Source organism: Nothobranchius furzeri, chromosome 2 (assembly GCF_043380555.1).
Source record: "Nothobranchius furzeri strain GRZ-AD chromosome 2, NfurGRZ-RIMD1, whole genome shotgun sequence".
In the NCBI taxonomy this organism is placed as follows: Eukaryota; Metazoa; Chordata; class Actinopteri; order Cyprinodontiformes; family Nothobranchiidae; genus Nothobranchius; species Nothobranchius furzeri.
In genome coordinates, this window is record NC_091742.1 from 101,296,288 (window position 1) to 101,317,878 (window position 21,591).

Below are 21,591 nucleotides of genomic sequence, written 5' to 3' on the forward strand. Positions count from 1 at the left end.
GACCAGGTCTTCATCTGCCTGGTGGAGGTCAGGGACCAGGACTTCCTCTGTCAGGTCTGGTGGAGGTCAGGGACCAGGACTTCCTCTGTCAGGTCTGGTGGAGGTCAGGGACCAGGACTTCCTCTGTCTGGTCTGGTGGAGGTCAGGGACCAGGACTTCCTCTGTCAGGTCTGGTGGAGGTCAGGGACCACGTCTTCATCTGTCTGGTGGAGGTCAGGGACCAGGACTTCCTCTGTCAGGTCTGGTGGAGGTCAGGGACCAGGTCTTCATCTGTCTGGTGGAGGTCAGGGACCAGGACTTCCTCTGTCAGGTCTGGTGGAGGTCAGGGACCAGGTCTTCATCTGTATGGTGGAGGTCAGGGACCAGGACTTCCTCTGTCAGGTCTGGTGGAGGTCAGGGACCAGGACTTCCTCTGTCTGGTCTGGTGGAGGTCAGGGACCAGGTCTTCATCTGTCTGGTGGAGGTCAGGGACCAGGACTTCCTCTGTCAGGTCTGGTGGAGGTCAGGGGCCAGGTCTTCGTCTGTCTGGTCTGGTGGAGGTCAGGGACCAGGACTTCCTCTGTCAGGTCTGTTGGAGGTCAGGTGCCAGGTCTTCGTCTGTCTGGTCTGGTGGAGGTCAGGGACCAGGTCTTCGTCTGTCTGGTCTGGTGGAGGTCAGGGACCAGGTCTTCATCTGTCTGGTCTGGTGGAGGTCAGGGACCAGGTCTTCGTCTGTCTGGTCTGGTGGAGGTCAGGGACCAGGTCTTCATCTGTCTGGTGGAGGTCAGGGACCAGGTCTTCATCTGTCTGGTCTGGTGGAGGTCAGGGACCAGGTCTTCATCTGTCTGGTCTGGTGGAGGTCAGGGACCAGGTCTTCATCTGTCTGGTCGGGTGGAGGTCAGGGACCAGGTCTTCATCTCTCTGGTGGAGGTCAGGGACCAGGACTTCCTCTGTCTGGTCTGGTGGAGGTCAGGGACCAGGTCTTCGTCTGTCTGGTCTGGTGGAGGTCAGGGACCAGGACTTCCTCTGTCAGGTCTGGTGGAGGTCAGGGACCAGGACTTCCTCTGTCTGGTGGAGGTCAGGGACCAGGTCTTCGTCTGTCTGGTCTGGTGGAGGTCAGGGACCAGGACTTCCTCTGTCAGGTCTGGTGGAGGTCAGGGACCAGGTCTTCATCTGTCTGGTGGAGGTCAGGGACCAGGACTTCCTCTGTCAGGTCTGGTGGAGGTCAGGGACCAGGACTTCCTCTGTCTGGTCTGGTGGAGGTCAGGGACCAGGACTTCCTCTGTCAGGTCTGGTGGAGGTCAGGGACCAGGTCTTCATCTGTCTGGTGGAGGTCAGGGACCAGGACTTCCTCTGTCAGGTCTGCTGGAGGTAAGGGACCAGGTCTTCATCTCTCTGGTGGAGGTCAGGGACCAGGATTTCCTCTGTCAGGTCTGGTGGAGGTCAGGGGCCAGGTCTTCGTCTGTCTGGTCTGGTGGAGGTCAGGGACCAGGTCTTCGTCTGTCTGGTCTGGTGGAGGTCAGGGACCAGGACTTCCTCTGTCAGGTCTGTTGGAGGTCAGGGGCCAGGTCTTCGTCTGTCTGGTCTGGTGGAGGTCAGGGACCAGGTCTTCGTCTGTCTGGTCTGGTGGAGGTCAGGGACCAGGTCTTCGTCTGTCTGGTCTGGTGGAGGTCAGGGACCAGGTCTTCGTCTGTCTGGTCTGGTGGAGGTCAGGGACCAGGTCTTCATCTGTCTGGTCTGGTGGAGGTCAGGGACCAGGTCTTCATCTGTCTGGTGGAGGTCAGGGACCAGGACTTCCTCTGTCAGGTCTGTTGGAGGTCAGGGGCCAGGTCTTCGTCTGTCTGGTCTGGTGGAGGTCAGGGACCAGGTCTTCGTCTGTCTGGTCTGGTGGAGGTCAGGGACCAGGTCTTCGTCTGTCTGGTCTGGTGGAGGTCAGGGACCAGGTCTTCATCTGTCTGGTGGAGGTCAGGGACCAGGACTTCCTCTGTCAGGTCTGGTGGAGGTCAGGGACCAGGTCTTCATCTGTCTGGTCTGGTGGAGGTCAGGGACCAGGACTTCCTCTGTCAGGTCTGTTGGAGGTCAGGGACCAGGTCTTCGTCTGTCTGGTCTGGTGGAGGTCAGGGACCAGGTCTTCGTCTGTCTGGTCTGGTGGAGGTCAGGGACCAGGTCTTCGTCTGTCTGGTCTGGTGGAGGTCAGGGACCAGGTCTTCATCTGTCTGGTGGAGGTCAGGGACCAGGACTTCCTCTGTCAGGTCTGTTGGAGGTCAGGGACCAGGTCTTCGTCTGTCTGGTCTGGTGGAGGTCAGGGACCAGGTCTTCGTCTGTCTGGTCTGGTGGAGGTCAGGGACCAGGTCTTCATCTGTCTGGTCTGGTGGAGGTCAGGGACCAGGTCTTCGTCTGTCTGGTCTGGTGGAGGTCAGGGGCCAGGACTTCCTCTGTCTGGTCTGGTGGAGGTCAGGGACCAGGTCTTCGTCTGTCTGGTCTGGTGGAGGTCAGGGACCAGGTCTTCGTCTGTCTGGTCTGGTGGAGGTCAGGGACCAGGTCTTCGTCTGTCTGGTCTGGTGGAGGTCAGGGACCAGGTCTTCGTCTGTCTGGTCTGGTGGAGGTCAGGGACCAGGTCTTCGTCTGTCTGGTCTGGTGGAGGTCAGGGACCAGGTCTTCGTCTGTCTGGTCTGGTGGAGGTCAGGGACCCGGACTTCGTCTGTCTGGTGTAACGGAATGAAATGACTGTTTTCCACCTAAAAGTAATTTCCCCCCTCTCTCCTCAGCAAGAACTAGTCTGCATGAGACTGCCTCAAGGTCATGCATTTGCTTCTACACTGCTTCCTTTCCAGTCCAAGAGAATAATGAAGACAAAGAACTCTTTCTTTTTAATAAAGCTAATCAAAGACACCCTGATGAACCTAATCGGTTGGGTAGATTACAGGCTTGTCTTGAGGACATTAAAAACTGGATGACTCTAAACTTTTTGCTTTTAAATCAAGACAAGACGGAAGTTCTCATCTTTGGACCAGAAATCCAGAAAAGGAAATTGCTTAGCCAATCACCTGACCTGAATGGCATTACATTAATCTCCGAGAACAAAGTAAGGAACCTTGGTGTTATCTTTGACCAGGACATGTCATTCAAATCCCAGGTTTCACAAGTTTGTAGGATTTCCTTTTTCCACCTTCGGAATATTGCTAAGATTAGAAGCATCCTTTCCAGGAGTGATGCTGAAAAACTAGTTCATGCATTAATTACATCAGGACTGGATTACTGTAATCCATTACTCTCAGGAAGTCCACAGAATGTAGTTAAAAGTCTTCAGCTTGTCCAAAATGCTGCAGCTAGAGTTCTGATGAGAATTAAAAAGAGAGATCATATCTCTCCTGTCTTAGCTTCCCTACATTGGCTACCTGTTAAATTCAGAATAGATTTTAAGATCCTTCTTCTCACATATAAAGCTCTTAATAATCAAGCTCCATCATACATCAGTGATCTGATTGTTCCATACGTTCCTAACCGAGCACTTTGCTCTCAGACTGCAGGTTTACTGGTGGTTCCTAGAATATCTAAAATTAGGATGGGAGGCAGATCTTTTAGTTATCAGGCTCCTCTCCTGTGGAACCAGCTCCCAGCTTTAGTCCGTGAGGCAGACACCTTGTCTACTTTTAAGAATAGGCTTAAAACATTTTTATTTGATAGGGCCTATGGTTAAAATCTGATGTTAGCCCAAATCTGGACAAGTGGGGGATTAGAGGGAGGTGGAGTGTACAGTCGGTAAAGACGGCTCTCCCTTGCCCTGCCTCCATCTAAATAGGATAGATTATCCAGAGTTATCTCTGTAGTTATGCTGCTATAGGCTTAGACTGCTGGAGGACACACTGACCACTTTCCACACTACTGCTTTCTTCTACAATCTGCTCTTTAACTGTATTATTTCCTGCTATTTCAGCTGTTAACTTTATTTTCTCTCTAAGTGTTTTTCTCCCCAGAAGAAGCTACAACGATGTTCTGCTGAGCTGTGGTGGCCTCATGGAGGGGGCCATCGACTAGCACACTGCTGCTAACCACTTAAACATTCTCTCCTGATAATAACTTTTTACTCTCATTGACGTTGGATGTGCTACTGCTAGTTTACCCGTTTAATTATAGATTCACTAGGATAAATACAAAAAAGTTCATCTCACCAAATAGAATATTTACTAAGTAATCACAATGTAACCGTAGAAACACTACTGTGTGTGTGTGTGTGTGCGTGCGTGGTGTGTGTGTGTGTGTGTGCTCTGTCTTCTCCATCCCCAGTGAGTCGTGGAGGATGGCTGCTTATACTGAGCCAGGATTCTCTGGAGGTTTCTTCCTGTTAAAAGGGAGTTTTCCTCTCCACTGTCGCTGCATGCTTGCTTAGTATGAGGATTGCTGTATAGTCACTGACACTAGTCAGCGACTTGATGCAATTTGCTGGGTTCCTTATATAGGAAACATTATTTCTGATTGGCTTAATGAACTAACCTGAATTGGAATGTTTATTATGTGAAGTGCCTTGAGACGACTCTGGTCGTGACTTGGCGCTATATAAGTAAACTTGAATTGAATTGAATCAAAGTGTTAGTCAATAATATAATGTTGACAGATCTGTGAAATGACAATGTTATGATTAATATGTTGTAATAAGTAATATGACTTTAGTCTAGCTGCACTAGACATGCTGATCACACGTAATGTAAACGCATGACACTTTGCTGTTACTGATCCAATCAGAACCTTCCTTTCTGAAGCGTGGCATAGTCTCTGTGGTGTTTATAGATCTGTCCCAACTTTGATTCGACCAGAAATCAAAACATCCAGATTAATAAAAACAGTCCCCACACCATCTTAGGGCAGTTCACTGCATTCTAAGAGAAGTATCGGACCGGCCATCCGGACTTCCTTTTTAAGCAAAGAACCAACAAGCTGGATAAAATCTGTTGCATTTTACCAACCAAGCAATGGTTCCTTTCAGAATAAAAGCTGAACTCACTGACCCTCCGGGTCCATCTGACGCTGTCAACCAACTGTCGCTTTTTACCTGGAGACAATCCAAAGACTAGTCTGTCGTACTGCTGACGCTGTTTCATCGGCTCCGGTGCCAAAGGGGGGTCCGAGGACCTGCCATTCTGGATCTGTACGGAGGTCTCATCTGAAGGGTATGTGTGGAGCAACAACATGGCGTCTCATGTGTTCATGAAACTCCGATCATAGCAAAAGCAAAACATCACAACATCACTCAGACTTGCTTCTCCGGATACGAGAGTTCTGATGACATCACCACTCACACATACACCATTCATCTCACGTCTCATTCACACCAAGATCCATTCATCACTTAGAGTTTAGAGTTAGTCTTGTTTAAAATTGTTTAGAAATAAATCTTCTTAACGTTTTAAAGGTGACTCTCTTCTGTTGTCTCTCAGTTAATATTTTTACGTAATCCCTGCAATAAAAAGGTCCAATCTTCTGGTTAAAAGTACCCAAAGATCCATAAGATCGATTTCATATTTACTGTGGAATCTCATGTCTTATGTTCATTAAATAGATGTAAATTAACCCTAGTCACTGGTCTGGTGGAGGTCAGGGAGCAGGTCTAATAATGAATAATGACCCCCCTCCACACACACACACACACATAGTTCTACTCTTTATTCAGAACCAAACGACTTGGCCTGTACACAAATACAACCACTTATGAAGAAGAATGACGTGTCATGATCATTTTAATGCCTGATTCAGTTTGGCGACCCAGCTCAGGATTCAGGTTAACAATCAGCACCATGGACAGCAGCATCAGGGATGTCACGCCCCCAGGATGGACGCTCGTCTCCTCTGTTCTCTGAACCTGACTCAGCATAATTAATCTGCTGGGTGAGGTCGGGTCGGGTCGGAGGACCCAGGTCTGTTCATCTGGAGCGTTTATAGGAACACGAGAAGAGGCGGACTACTACAGGATGAAGGAACCAGCAGTGACAGAATCCTGAGTTATCTGAACAACACCTGCGTTTGGGTCTTAGCACCGTCTGATCAGTAAGACGCTGAACACGAGAAAGTAAGACAGGAAATAGTGAAGAGTCAAGCTTTTATTCTGAAATCCTTCAGGTAGGGTCAGTCAGGCTCCAGGTGTACACAGGTGAGCTGCAGGGGGCGAGGCAGTCTGGTCATAAACTCTCGGTCTCCTCGAGTGAAGCGCCTCACCTCTGAAACACACACACACACACACACACACACACACACACACACACACACACACACACACACGGTAAATGGCCTGTAGTTTTATAGCGCGTTCTCAGGGTCCTACAACACCCAGAGGCACTTCACAACATTCACCCATTCACACACTGATGGTGATGAGCTACGATGTAGCCACAGCTGCGCTGGGGCGCACTGACAGAGGTGAGGCTGCCGAGCACAGGAGCCACCGGCCCCTCCGACCACCACCTGCAGGCAAGTGTCTTGCCCAAGGACACAACAACAGCGAGAAACTGAGCAGGGCTTGAGCCGGCAACCTTCAGATTACTGGACAACCCGCTCTACCTGAGCTTCTGTTGTCCCATGTCACATACACACACACATAAATCAACAAAGAGAAAAGGAGCAGGTCCAGGGAGGTATTTCCCGTAGTGAGCTAATCCCAAAAACCAGGCGGTAGTATTTGTTTTGAATGACGTATGTGATGTTTAACTCTTGGTGTGTAATGAGAGAGCTACACCAGAGAGCTACATGTGAGATACAAGTTCTAGCTACATGAGAGAGTTGCATGAGGGGTTGAAGCGTGGGCTGACCTAGCAGCTAGCAGAATAGCTAATGCTAATGCTGACACACAACAACTCTCTCTGGACTTGGTCGAGAAAATTATGAAAGCGACATAATCTCTGCTGGTGAAAATGGAAATACCTCTCCAGGAGCTCCACACCACCGTTAGCTCTTTGCAGTCTGCTAATGCACTAACCACCTTGAACGGTCAGCCACAGGGTGGAGCTGTGGGCCTAGAAGCTAAGATGAAGAAGCAACGGTCAAAAGTGTCAATCCTTACAGAACAATGTCCTGGATGGCCAGAGCCATCACCAGAACACCAAGCTGGTGGGCACCGAGGAAGCATAAGGAGGCTAATCTTTTAGTTATCAGGCTCCTCTCCTGTGGAACCAGCTCCCAGCTTTAGTCCGTGAGGCAGACACTTTGTCTACTTTTAAGAATAGGCTTAAAACATTTTTATTTGATAGGGTCTATGGTTAAAATCTGATGTTAGCCTAAATCTGGACAAGTGGGGGAGTAGAGGGAGGTGGAGTGTACAGTCGGCAAAGACGACTCTCCCTTGCCCTGCCTCCAACATGCCTCCATCTAAAAGGCTAGGTTATCCAGAGTTAACTCTGTAGTTATGCTGCTATAGGCTTAGACTGCTGGAGGATACACTGACCACTTTCCACACTCTACTGCTTTCTTCTACAATCTTCTCTTTAACTGTATTATTTCCTGCTATTTCAGCTGTTAACTTTATTTTCTCTCTAAGTGTTTTTCTCCCCAGAAGAAGCTACAACGATGTTCTGCTGAGCTGTGGTGGCCTCATGGAGGGGGCCATCGACTAGCACACTGCTTCTAACCACTTAAACATTCTCCCTCTCCTGATAATAACTTTTTGCTTTCCTTGACGTTGAATGTGCTACTACTAGTTTACCTGTTTAATTATAGATCCACTAGGATAAATACAATAAAGTTTATCTCTCACCTAATAGAATATTTACTAAGAAATCACACATTATTGTGTGTGTGTGTGTGTGTGTGTGTGCGCGCTCTGTCTTCTCCATCCCCAGTGAGTCGTGGAGGATGGCTGCTTATACCGAGCCAGGATTCTCTGGAGGTTTCTTCCTGTTAAAAGGGAGTTTTCCTCTCCACTGTCGCTGCATGCTTGCTTAGTATGAGGATTGCTGTAAAGACTCTGACACTAGTCAGTGACTCGATGCAACCTGCTGGGTTCCTGATATAGGAAACTTGTTACTGATTGGCTGAATGACCTGACCTGTGCTGGAATGTTTATGGTGTGCAGGTCCTTGAGACGACTCTGGTCCTGACTTGGTGCTTCATAAATAAACACTTCTGCGTGACTTCACTGAAGGATATCCTGGATTTGGAGGAATACCCATGCCTGGACTCTTGTCATCACTTGCTGGCTCCAAAACCTCGGCAGGGGGAAAAGCTTCGAGCCTTCATAATTCGTGATCCTCGTGGGAATGCGATGGATCGCATCCTCCACATCTTTCCAGATGTTGATCCAGAAGCAGCAAAGAAGCGAGCTGCTTCAGCAGGGGAAAGGTAGCTGCTCAGAGAGGATGTCAGGTTCAGACGTCGCTATCAGCTACAATCCAGATCACGTTCAAAGAAGAGAAAAACGCCTTCACTGATCCCGTGTTAGCCTCACTCGTCTCAGAGAGAACTGAATCCACCTGAGCATCTGGGCCAGCCGACCAATCCTAGAGTGAACAGGTGCGCTGATTCGAGTTAGGATTTTTCTAAACTATCTATGGAAATACTCTGAGCTGGCTCTGTGGAACAACCCTCAGGTGAAGTTCATGAGCTCCACAGGTGAGTTTGTTACCTTCTGGTCTCTGATTGGTCAGCCTCCTGCATGTGAGGGCGATCGGCCGACACATGACATCACTGCTACAGACACAAAACAGGAAGTGGTGCAGGAAGTCATCAGAGTCACCATCACACACCTGAGAGACAGACAGATAAACAAAAACAAGTGAGAGAGACAGGAAAACACAAACAGCCAAGAGACAGACAGGTAAACAAAAACAGCTGAGAGACGACAGATAAACAAAAACAGCTGAGAGACAGACAGGTAAATACAAACAGCCAAGAGACAGACAGGTAAACAAAAACAGCTGAGAGACAGACAGGTAAACACAAACAGCCAAGAGACAGACAAGTAAACAAAAACAGCTCAGAGACAGTCAGGTAAACAAAAACAGCTGAGAGACAGACAGGTAAACAAAAACAAGTGAGAGACAGACAGGTAAACAAAAACAGCTGAGGGACAGACAGGTAAACACAAACATGTGAGAGACAGACAGGTAAACACAAACATGTGAGAGACAGACAAGTAAATAAAAACAGCTGAGAGACAGTCAGGTAAACAAAAACAGCTGAGAGACGGACAGGTAAACACAAACAGCCAAGAGACAGACAGGTAAACAAAAACAAGTGAGAGACAGACAGGTAAACAAAAACAGCTGAGAGACGGACAGGTAAACACAAACAGCCAAGAGACAGACAGGTAAACAAAAACAAGAGAGACAGACAGGTAAACACAAACATGTGAGAGACAGACAAGTAAACAAAAACAGCTGAGAGACAGACAGGTAAACACAAACAGCCAAGAGACAGACAGGTAAACACTAACAGCTGAGAGACAGTCAGGTAAAGAAAAACAGCCGAGAGACAGACAGGTAAAGAAAAACAGCTGAGAGACAGACAGGTAAACAAAAACAAGTGAGAGACAGACAGGTAAACAAAAACAGCTGAGGGACAGACAGGTAAACACAAACAGCCAAGAGACAGACAAGTAAACAAAAACAGCTGAGAGACAGACAAGTAAACAAAAACAGCTGAGAGACAGACAGGTAAACAAAAACAAGTGAGAGACAGACAGGTAAACAAAAACAGCTGAGAGACAGACAGGTAAACAAAAACAAGTGAGAGACAGACAGGTAAACAAAAACAGCTGAGAGACAGACAGGTAAACAAAAACAAGTGAGAGACAGACAGGTAAACACAAACATGTGAGAGACAGACAAGTAAATAAAAACAGCTGAGACAGACAGGTAAACAAAAACAGCTGAGAGACGGACAGGTAAACACAAACAGCCAAGAGACAGACAGGTAAACAAAAACAAGTGAGAGACTGACAGGTAAACACAAACATGTGAGAGACAGACAAGTAAACAAAAACAGCTGAGAGACAGACAGGTAAACACAAACAGCCAAGAGACAGACAGGTAAACAAAAACAGCTGAGAGACAGACAGGTAAAGAAAAACAGCTGAGAGACAGACAGGTAAACAAAAACAAGTGAGAGACAGACAGGTAAACAAAAACAGCTGAGGGACAGACAGGTAAACACAAACAGCCAAGAGACAGACAAGTAAACAAAAACAGCTGAGAGACAGTCAGGTAAACAAAAACAGCTGAGAGACGGACAGGTAAACACAAACAGCCAAGAGACAGACAGGTAAACAAAAACAGCTGAGGGACAGACAGGTAAACAAAAACAGCTGAGGGACAGACAAGTAAACAAAAACAGCTGAGAGACAGACAGGTAAACACAAACAGCCAAGAGACAGACAGGTAAACAAAAACAGCTGAGAGACAGACAGGTAAAGAAAAACAGCTGAGAGACAGACAGGTAAACAAAAACAAGTGAGAGACAGACAGGTAAACAAAAACAGCTGAGGGACAGACAGGTAAACACAAACAGCCAAGAGACAGACAAGTAAACAAAAACAGCTGAGAGACAGTCAGGTAAACAAAAACAGCTGAGAGACGGACAGGTAAACACAAACAGCCAAGAGACAGTCAGGTAAACAAAAACAGCTGAGGGACAGACAGGTAAACACAAACAGCCAAGAGACAGACAAGTAAACAAAAACAGCTGAGAGACAGACAAGTAAACAAAAACAGCTCAGACACAGACAGATAAACAAAAACAAGTGAGAGACAGACAGGTAAATAAAAACAGCTGAGAGACAGACAGGTAAACAAAAACAAGTGAGAGACAGACAGGTAAACAAAAACAGCTGAGAGACAGACAGGTAAACAAAAACAAGTGAGAGACAGACAGGTAAACAAAAACTGCTGAGAGACAGACAGGTAAACAAAAACAGCCAAGAGACAGACAGGTAAACAAAAACATGTGAGAGATAAACAGGTAAACAACAACTGGTGGGAGACAGACAGGTAAACAAAAACATGTGAGAGATAAACAGGTAAACAAAAACTGGTGGGAGACAGACAGGTAAACAAAAACATGTGAGAGATAAACAGGTAAACAAAAACTGGTGGGAGACAGACAGATAAACACAAACATGTGAGAGATAAACAGGTAAACAAAAACTGGTGGGAGACAGACAGGTAAAGGTGCTGACCAAGCTTCGCCCCTGAGGGAAGATTCTGACGTGCCCTCTCACTCTGACTGCTCTCTGAAGCCCCTCCCACTGGGAATCAGCCAATCCCAGCAGAGTTTGAAGAGGTCCACCTGAGAAGCAGACATGAGCCTCACCTGTTCCGTCCTCAATCACCACCCTGGTGGAGCCAGACAGGTGATTAGTGATCAGCTGTACAGGTGAGCTAACGGTTCCACTGATCAGGATCTGATCTGTGAACGATGAGTCAGGTCTTACTTAGCTCTGGACTCAAACTGAGAGCAGGATGATCCACACTGAGACCTGCACACCTGAAGGACAAAACCCACATTGTTAGCCTCCTCCTGCTGGAGGACATACCTGTGCACAGGTGGAAGACTGTAGTCCTCATAGGACTCTAGCAGTACGCTGTAGTAATGCCGAGTACCTGTGAGTACACACTCCCACACTGGGAGCAGCTCCACTGCAGCTGCAGGAACAAGAAACACGCCACGTGACCTTTGACCTGAGCCATATTACACTTGTGCTGATCAGTTCCAGCCCACTGAGCCAAGTGCATCTTGGGAACAGGTGGGGGCGGGGCACATCTGGGAACACCAACAGGTTAAAGGTTAAAGACTACAGGTGTGAGAAAATCCTAAAGGTTGATCTGCAGGTACCTGGAATCCCCCAGTGACATCACAGAGATACAGCTGACAGGTAGGAAGGAGCAGTACACGCCCCCCGACCTGAAGCACACACAAACACACACACACACACACACACACACACAGGTGGGACGAATGACCACAAGTAGACACACACCTATCTCCTTCAGTTACCTGGACATCTTCCTCTGGACACCTGACAGCAGCAGAGTGTTGCCAGGCAACAGGCCAGGTGGGTAGGGGGCGTGTCTCAGGTCCAGGTACACCTGGAGTCTCTGTCCAGTTTGGTCACACATGGTGAGACGTACACCTGGACACACACACACACACACACACACACACACACACCCAATAAATCCAACTACCCGTGTGTGTGTGCGTGCATGTGCTACCCGTGTGTGTGTGCGTGCATGTGTGTGTGTGTGTATGCGTGCATGTGCTACCCGTGTGTGTGTGCATGCGCGCGTGTGTGTGTGTGTGTGTGTGTGAGTGCGTGCTCGTGTGTGTGTGCTACCTGTGTGTGTGTGTGTGCTACCTGTGTGTGTGTGTGTGTGTGTGTGTGTGTGTGTGCGTGCGTGCGTGTGTGTGTGTGTGTGCTACCTGTGTGTGAAGACCCAGACTCTGCGGTCCTGCTGCTCACAGCGACCCTCTCACACACCTGACCCTGAACACACACCAGCTCAGAGCTGGAACAGGTGAAGGAGGTGTTAAAGCTAAAACAAGGAACTGGATAAACTAGCTTGAATCGTTTGTACCACGTTCCAACGTAGAACAACTACAAACACAACACCTGGATTACATAAGCACACAGGTAGGAGCCACCTATGTGATAATTACTGCAACAAGCCATTACCCCCACAACCAGCTGCTTCTCCTTTCCTAAACAACCAGGTGGGAAGCCATCTGGTGGTGGAGATGTTAGTGTGTGTGAGAAGGGTCAGATCATCGGCATCAAGCAGAGAAAACATCTAAGGAGGTGCAGAAACTGGGTTCAGAACTTTATTAAAACTGGTCTAGTGAGTCCAGATGGACCCTGGTCCAGAGTGACGGCGCATCAGGGTAAGAAGAGAGGCAGATGAAGGGATGCACCATCATGCCTAGTGCCTACTGCACAAGCCTGTGGGGGCAGTGCTATGATCTGGGCTTGCTGCAGGTGGTCAGGTCTAGGTTCAGCAACAGGAAGTGCTCCAAGGATGAGGTCAGCTGACTACCTGAATGACCAGGTTATTCCATCTTCCCTGATGGCACGGCCATATTCCAAGATAGTGAAAGTGGTTCATGGAGCACGGGACGTCATTTTCACACATGGGTGGGCCACCACAGAGTCCAGACCAGAACCCCGTCTCTGGGATGTGCTGGAGAAGGCTCTGTGCAGCGGTCAGACTCACCATCATCAGTGCTAGATCTTGGTGAGACATTAATGCAACACTGGATGGAGATAAATCTGGTGAGGCGTTTGGAAACAACGCCACAGCGAGTGTGTGTCGCAGCTCAAGGAGGTCCAGCGAGACATCAGGGCGTGGCCTTCTGTTGGGCTGGGTGGTGTATGTTGTGAAGATAAAAAAGTAAACAAAGTGGTTCTAAAAACCTCCCCCAACAACGTTTCAGTCCAAAACCAACCGTTAGACCATCCGGTCTCACCGAACCGCCGCACTCCCCTGGGTCCTCCACCCATCACACACTCACGTGTTCAGCAGCAGAACACCACCAGTGAGGGAGGTCCTCCACTCAGTAACACCAGAGAAGGAGAAACAGCCGGCGGCTACCGCTGCAGCTTTAGGACAAACTACCAGAGTCCCAAAAAGTAAACCACCATCTGAAGTCATGGACAACAGAAGATGTTTGGACCTAGAGACAGAGACTGGTGTTTAGTGGTATCTGGTTTCCTCTGACACCCAGGTTTCCTGTTCCACTGGACACAGGTGGATGGACGATACCCGAGGGGAGGGGTGAGTGTCTCTGACCCAAACAAGCTTGTTCTGTAGATTCGCTATAGCAGCAGTTTCTCACTCAGCCACACTGACTTCTGTTTACCTGCAGTCCAACACCTGGGACACCGACAGGACAGGGGGGGGCTCCACCTGAGGACACAGGCAGAAGATTCAGTTAGAGTCAGACCAGGCAGCGTGGTTCTGGGCAGCCATCTTAGTTTGAGTCGACTACATCTCAGGAGGTTTTAGGAGACTTTGGGTTTGACTTCTACAAAGACTGAACAGTTTGATCCTAGCATGATCTCACAGGCCCCACGTGTACTCTGAGCTACGGGGGGGGGGGGGTACACCTGTAGCTGTGTTCGCTCTCAGGTTGGGTCCTGTCTCAGGGACATTCGTTTGACCCGTTATTAGGAACCAGGGATCAGAGGAAAATCCTGACACACTGACTTTATTACTTTAAACATCATAAACACGATAAGAGCATTCTTTATCTGCCCAAAACGTCTCGCTTTCAGGAATTATGTACATGCTGTTACAAATCTCTTCAAAGGTAACTGTTTACTTCTCCGTGCTGCTGCGTTGACCGATGCTTCTTCCTGCTACTGAGGTGCCCTCCTACTGTGAGCAGAACACTGCAGTAGCAGCAGCAGCAGTAGCCGCAGCTGCAGCAGCAGGACGCTGCAGCAGCAGCAGTAGTAGCCACAGCTGCAGCAGCAGGACGTAGCAGCAGCTGCAGCAGCAGGATGTAGCAGCAGCAGAAGTAAAAGCCACAGCTGCAGCAGCAACAGTAGTAGCCACAGCTGCAGCAGCAGCAGTAGTAGCCACAGCTGCAGCAGCAGGATGTATTAGCAGCAGAAGTAGCCACAGCTGCAGCAGCAGGATGTATTAGCAGCAGAAGTAGCCACAGCTGCAGCAGCAGGACGCTGCAGCAGCAGCAGAAGTAGTAGCCACAGCTGCAGCAGCAACAGTAGTAGCCACAGCTGCAGCAGCAGCAGTAGTAGCCACAGCTGCAGCAGCAGCAGTAGTAGCCACAGCTGCAGCAGCAGCAATAGTAGCCACAGCTGCAGCAGCAGCAGTAGTAGCCACAGCTGCAGCAGCAGCAGTAGTAGCCACAGCTGCAGCAGCAGGATGTATTAGCAGCAGAAGTAGCCACAGCTGCAGCAGCAGAACACTGCAGCAGCAGCAGTAGTAGCCACAGCTGCAGCAGCAGGATGTATTAGCAGCAGAAGTAGCCACAGCTGCAGCAGCAGGACCCTGCAGCAGCAGCAGTAGTAGCCGTAGCTGCAGCAGCAGGACGCTGCAGCAGCAGCAGTAGTAGCCGCAGCTGCAGCAGCAGAACGCTGCAGCAGCAGCAGTAGTAGCCACAGCTGCAGCAGCGGGATGCTGCAGCAGCAGCAGTAGTAGCCGCAGCAGCAGAAGTAGCCGCAGCTGCAGCAGCAGGACGCTGCAGCAGTAGTAGCCACAGCTGCAGCAGCAGGACGCTGCAGCAGTAGTAGCCACAGCTGCAGCAGCAGGACGTAGCAGCAGCTGCAGCAGCAGCAGAAGTAGTAGCCACAGCTGCAGCAGCAGGGCGCTGCAGCAGCAGCAGCAGTAGCCACAGCTGCAGCAGCAGCAGAAGTAAAAGTAACCCCGGGTTTCCACCGGAGCCGTCAGCAGCACGTTACTGCAGCAGCACGTCTTGCTCGCGTAAGCTGCTGCTTGGCCCTTCCCACGAGACGCGAAGCAGCAGGGGAGCAGCTGTCACCGACCGAGCACGAAGTCACACGAGTGACTTCGTCAGTAAACACAACAACAAGCAGGAGAAAATTACAACATGGCTCCAAAAGGTTTGTGTTTTATGTTCTGTCCGTTTTATAATCGCCAATTAATACGCTCAATGCAATCAAGTAGATCAGCTAACTTGTTAAACTCTGTGTCCTTGAAACAGCAGAACAGTTGAATGTCATCCGCATATAAATGGTAGGTCACATTAGTAAAGCTTTTAATAATCTCCCCAAGAGGGCAAATATATAAAAGAAACAAAATTGGGCCAAGGACCGAGCCCTGGGGAACACCGTGAAGCAAAGATGTGACTTCAGACCCAATCTTATTTACACATAAAGAGAATGTTCTGTTATTTAAATAGGAAGAAAACCACTTCAGAACCGTACCAGAAAATCCCAACTCATTGTGTAGTCGGTGTAACAGAATTTTATGGTCCAATGTGTCAAAAGCTGAAGACAAATCCAATAAAACCAGTACAGTATACTGGCCAGAGTCTGCAGCCATCAGTACATCATTAGATACCTTTAACAGAGCTGTCTCAGTGGAATGCATCTTACGAAAGCCTGATTGGAACTTGTCTAAAACATTATTAAGGTCCAGAAAAGTAGTCAGCTGCCCTGCCACCAACTTCTCCAGAACTTTAGCCAAAAAAGGGAGTTTTGAAATTGGCCTATAGTTGCCAGGTTCAGATGGGTCCAAATTGGGCTTTTTCAAAATAGGGCTTAAGGCTGCTTGTTTGAAGTAGCTTGGAACTGACCCAGTAGAAAGCGAAATGTTAAAAAGTTTGGCGATGTGTGGGCCAACAACACCCCAAACTTTCAGAAGCAGTGATGAGGGAACTACATCTAATGGGCAGGAAGAAGGCCTCATCTTTTCCAGAGCAGCTTTTATGTCCTCCGCAGTAACAGGAATAAATGAGGACCGCAAGCTCTCCGAGTGACCAGTGTTAGAAGTTAAGACAGGGGATGGAGTAATACTAGCCCAGTATTAGTTTAAGACAGGGGATGGAGTAATACTAGCCCAGTATTAGTTTAAGACAGGGGATGGAGTAATACTAGCCCTAATGTCATCAACTTTTGTTACAAAAAAGTTTGAAAATCTGTTGCAGTCCACAGTAGAAAATACAGGTACCATGGACGCTGGCGGTGAAACAAGAATTTAGGGGTTTTCCTGTTCATGTTCACACGGTTAGAAAAGTACGGAGACCTGGCCTGTTTAATCTACTCGTTGAGCGATGAGATCAACTCTTTTAGATGCAATCTGTGGACCTCAAGTTTTGTAGATTTCCACAAACGTTCCCCCTTACGGCAAGATCTCCTAACCAGCTTGATGTTTTCATTCATCCAAGGGAAAGAGTTTTTAGTAAAAGATATTTGTTCCCTAACTGGGGCGACCTGGTTTAGAAGGGACAAACAGTGACTATTGAATGAGTCAATAAAATGATCAGCATCGCTGTGACCATCAAAACGTTCTGACTCAAACAGATTGGAGAATTTTTCAAAAGCAGTTTGATTTATAATTCGCCTTTGGGAAATTACTTAATGAGGTTTACTTTCTAATTTAAAACACAGATTAAAATACACACAGCAGTGATCAGTAAAATGAACATCCACAGCCCTCAGCTGGTCTACATTAAGGCCAAAAGACAAAACTACATCTAAGGTATGGCCTTTCGAATGTGTAGAACCAGACCCATGCTGTTTAAAATGGAACGACTCAGTGAGATTCAGTAGCTCTGATGCTGTCTTGCAAGAAGGATTATAAATATGAATGTTCATATCTCCAAGGATTAAAACATTCTCAAGTTTAATAACACCGGACAAGAACTCTGAAAATTCATCTAAAAACCTGCGTGCAGGACCAGGAGGACGATAAACTATTGGGCCATTCCCATCTGTACCGGGTCGGCCCGGGCCGGGTAGCGTAGGTTGTTTACATATCTGGGTGGCCTGGTATTTTTCTGGGCCAACCAAGGCTCATTCTCAGCCCTCTTCTGGAGGGGGTCTGCTTCAGGCCGACCAGGGCCAACACACCCACTGCTGACAGCAAATTCACACCTTCCATTAGAGCAAGCCTCTGATTGGTGGGTAGAATCAGCCCACATGGGCTTAAGACAAGGATGTGTGGAATCAACCGGGCCAGGCTGGGGCCGACCGGGGCTCCCCGGCCCGGGCCGACCCGGTACAGATGGGAATGGCCCATATAACACAGTAAAATGAGTCCGTTTTCCCAACCTTAACCATTTGCAGCTCAAAGGAGTTGTACGAGGGGTGGTTCATAAGCCGACAGAAGAAGCAGTCCCTGTAGATAAGAGCGAGTCCGCCACCTCGCCGCGCGGGGTCCCAAACACAGAACAGCCAGGAGGGCACAGCTCGTTTAAAAGCATGTGATCTTGTTCCCTCTGCCAAGTTTCTGTCAAACACATGAGATCCAGACGTTCTTCATTAAACATATCTCCAAGGATGAAAGTTTTATTCGCTATGGAGCGAACGTTCAGCAGGGCGATCCTTGCTGTCGCGCACTGGGCCGCTGATGCGCTCTGGGCAGGTTGGCACCGCACTGGAGAGCAGGCGCCGTTCACACATTCCGCCTGGTAGGGGACAGCTCGGAGGATCCGCTCACGGGATGTATGGAACCGGCTACGTCGAGATGGGAAAGTCTGTTCAGAGAGCCACGATTGTGGCGCCACATGGGACAGCACTGGCGCCTCCGCGCGACCACATCGTGGCACATTGACTGGCACCGGTCGGAGGCATCGCTTGCTCATTGCAAATCTGGACTCACTCCATAAAGATGTTTTCCCATAATGTTTTCTTAGCCTGGACTGGATTCCAGCTCTAGATCCACGCTTCCTCCTCCGTCCACGGCGGCTTGAGGGCCGCGAGCATTCCCGTGCTGGCGTGGCACAAACAAAAGTTGGAGAGAAAAAATTGGCGTACCTGCCCCAGGTACCACAAGCAATCTGCATATGCTCCTTAATGCGGAAAAGCGTGTGCCGATCATAATGGTACTGACTGACAGCTGAGACACAGTTTGTTGACAAACTTGATACGGCAAAAAATTTAATCAAACAGATCACCAACATGCGAGCAAGTGGTGACGAAGCACGCACAGAGAGGCCGAGCCTAACACGGGCGCCATCATGCTCGGTACACACCACAGGGTGTCTCAAGACTCTTCAAAGTGCAGCAGCAGCAGCAGGACATTGCAGCAGCAGAACTCTGCAGCAGCAGATCGCTGCAGCAGCAGAACTCTGCAGCAGCAGATCGCTGCAGCATCAGTAGCAGCAGCAGCAGTAGTAGCTGCAGTGATCTGCTGCAGCTACTACTGCTGCAGCAGATCACTGCAGCTACTACTGCTGCAGCAGATCACTGCAGCTACTACTGCTGCAGCTACTACTGATGCTGCAGCGATCTGCTGCAGCGTCTTGCTGCTGCTGCAGCTACTACTGCAGCAGATCACTGCAGCAGATCACTGCTGCAGTGATCTGCTGCAGCAGTAGTAGCTGCAGCAGATCACTGCAGCAGTAGTAGCTGCAGCAGATCACTGCAGCAGCTACTACTGCTGCAGCAGATCACTGCAGCAGATCACTGCAGCAGTAGTAGCTGCAGCAGATCACTGCAGCAGATCACTGCAGCAGTAGTAGCTGCAGCAGCAGCAGCATCAATAGCAGCAGCAGCAGCAGTAGCAGGTACATTTAATTTTGGTGACAAAGACGCAAACGTGCATTCAGAGCATAAATGTAATCTTGTCTTGTCATGTTTTAGTCACCAAAGAGTTATTTTTAGCTTGTCAGCGTCTTGTTTTCGTGCTCGTGGCTCGTTACCCGTGGCGTTGATATAACGTCTTCCTAAATTTGATGGGGACTTTTTAAAGGACTTCTCTGACCTCCTGTCTGTAAACATGCTAAAGTATGATCATGTTTTGGTTCTTGGTGATTTTAATATTCATGTGTGTTGTCCTGATAAGCCATTGACTAAAGACTTCTTACATCTGTTGGGCTCCCTTAATCGGTCACAGTGGGTCCTGGGTCCTACTCATGCGCAGGGACACACCTTGGATTTAGTGCTCTCTATTGGTCTCTCTGTTGCTGGTGTAGAGATACTGAGCCCGGTTTTTCTGATCACTCGCCCATTCTATGTGATTTTAACTTGCCCTGCGTGTCTGCTGTGGCTTCCTCTCATGTGAGATTCCGTCGTGTTTTAAATGCAGCAAAGATTATTGAGCTTGGTGAGCTCCTATGTGCAGAAGGAAGTGAGCTACACACAATGTCACTTAATGCAGAGGAGCTTACACTCCAGTTTGACAGTATCTGTAAAAACATTTTGGATAGAATTGCACCTCTTAGGGTTAGAAAGAAGAGGCCTAGGCCAGAACCACGGCTCTCTGATGATGTTCGGGCCTGCAGGCAATCCTGTAGGAGGGCAGAAAGGAAATGGAAGAAAGACAGACTCCAAGTCTCTCGTGAGATATTCAGAGAATCTTTGTTTAGCTACCAGCAAACTCTTAAGGAAGCAAGGGTGAAGTTCTTTGCTGATATCGTGGAAAAAAAGTCTCACGATCCACGCACTCTTTTCTCCGTAGTCAATTTGCTACTTGAGTTCTCTGATTCTAGCTCTTTGCCTCCCACAGTTGAAACTTGTAATGACTTTCTTCACTTGTTTGTTGATAAGGTTACATCTATTCGAGCTGCCATTACAAACTCACCACCTGACTCTCTACTCCCAGAGCCGCTCCAGGCTACACTGGAAACATTTGAGCCTGTATCCTTATCGGACTTGGAAAAACTGGTCGCTCAGCTCAAACCTTCTGGCTCTCCTTGTGATGTGCTGCCCCCTAGAATGTATAAAGAACTCTTTCCAGTGATAGGCCCTTTGCTGTTGGCAATCATAAATGGCAGTCTTACTTCTGGTATGGTTCCGTCCTCGTTTAAGAAGGCTGTTATTCATCCCATGTTAAAAAAACCGGGGCTGGATGTGACAACCTTAGCTAATTACAGGCCCATCTCAAAACTCCCTTTTCTTTCCAAACTGCTGGAGAAGGTCGTGTATTCACAATTGGTTGACTTTATGGACACAAATGATTTATGGGAGACCTTTCAGTCAGGGTTCAGGAAAGGTCACAGCACTGAATCTGCTCTTTTAATGGTTTTTAATGACACGTTTTTAGCCTGTGACATGGACAACGATGTTGTCCTGCTATTGCCTGACTTATCTGCAGCTTTCGATACAGTCGACCACAAAGTCCTTCTGGACCGACTACAGCATTGGGTGGGGATAACTGGGCAGGACCTCCAATGGCCTTCAAGACAGGACATTTAGTGTTCAGATGGGTGAGGTAACGTCACCCAGCGTGAGACTTCGTTGGGGTGTGCCACAGGGCTCTGTCCTTGGTCCTCTCCTATTTGCAGTGTATTTGCTTCCTCTTGGAGTCCTCCTTCGCCAACATAATATGAAATTTCATTTTTTTGCTGATGACTGCCAGATCTATCTCCCTCTTCGACGTGGGGAGGATAGATCTGTTTCTCCTTTACTGGATTGCTTGAAGGACATAAAATGTTGGATGGCTTCTAATTTTTTGCACCTAAATGAGAGCAAAACGGAAGTCATAATACTTAGTCCTGGCAGAAGAAATGGCTCTGGTGCTGATATTGACCTTGGCCCATTGACACCCTATGAAAAGAAAATGGTCAGTAATTTGGGGATTAAAATCGACTCAGCACTTAATCTTGACACTCATGTAAATACAGTGGTGAGGTCCTGTTTCTTTAACCTGAAAAGACTATCCAGGATCAGGCCTCTGCTGTCCAGAGCTCATCTGGACTCTGTGTTGCATGCTTTCGTCCTGTCCCGGCTGGACTACTGCAACGCTCTGTATGCTGGTCTGGCCCAGTGCACGGTTGCACGGCTCCAGTTTGTACAGACCTCAGTGGCTAGGTTCCTGACAGGTACTAGATGTCGAGAGCACATTACCCCAGTGCTGGCTACCTCTGCACTGGCTCCCGGTGCAAATCCAAGCTCAGTTTAAAATCTTAACTCTCGTTTATAAGGCCCTCCAGGGCAGTGCCCCTCGTACATTGCTGCACTTTTGAACAGGTATGCTCCATCTCGGT

At 48.5% G+C, this 21,591-nt stretch overlaps 1 protein-coding gene across 3 annotated transcripts in view; it reads right to left on the reverse strand.

Annotated features, from left to right (window-relative positions):
- Window positions 1-6,056: 6,056 nt before the first annotated feature.
- Window positions 6,057-21,591, reverse strand: part of ctc1 (CTS telomere maintenance complex component 1) — a 61,572-nt gene continuing 46,037 nt past the window's right edge. For 2 of the 3 annotated variants that reach the window (XM_054738745.2, XM_054738748.2), the window contains 9 exons: window positions 13,816-13,862; window positions 12,382-12,467; window positions 11,956-12,091; window positions 11,794-11,862; window positions 11,562-11,721; window positions 11,393-11,445; window positions 11,138-11,294; window positions 8,588-8,708; window positions 6,057-6,191 (listed from right to left, as the gene is read on the reverse strand). In XM_054738745.2, the coding sequence (XP_054594720.2) occupies window positions 6,100-6,191; window positions 8,588-8,708; window positions 11,138-11,294; window positions 11,393-11,445; window positions 11,562-11,721; window positions 11,794-11,862; window positions 11,956-12,091; window positions 12,382-12,467; window positions 13,816-13,862 (921 nt within the window). In that variant the 3' untranslated portion in view covers window positions 6,057-6,099. The remainder of the gene's footprint in view (window positions 6,192-8,587; window positions 8,709-11,137; window positions 11,295-11,392; window positions 11,446-11,561; window positions 11,722-11,793; window positions 11,863-11,955; window positions 12,092-12,381; window positions 12,468-13,815; window positions 13,863-21,591) is intronic. The other variant, XM_054738747.2, reaches the window with a different exon arrangement.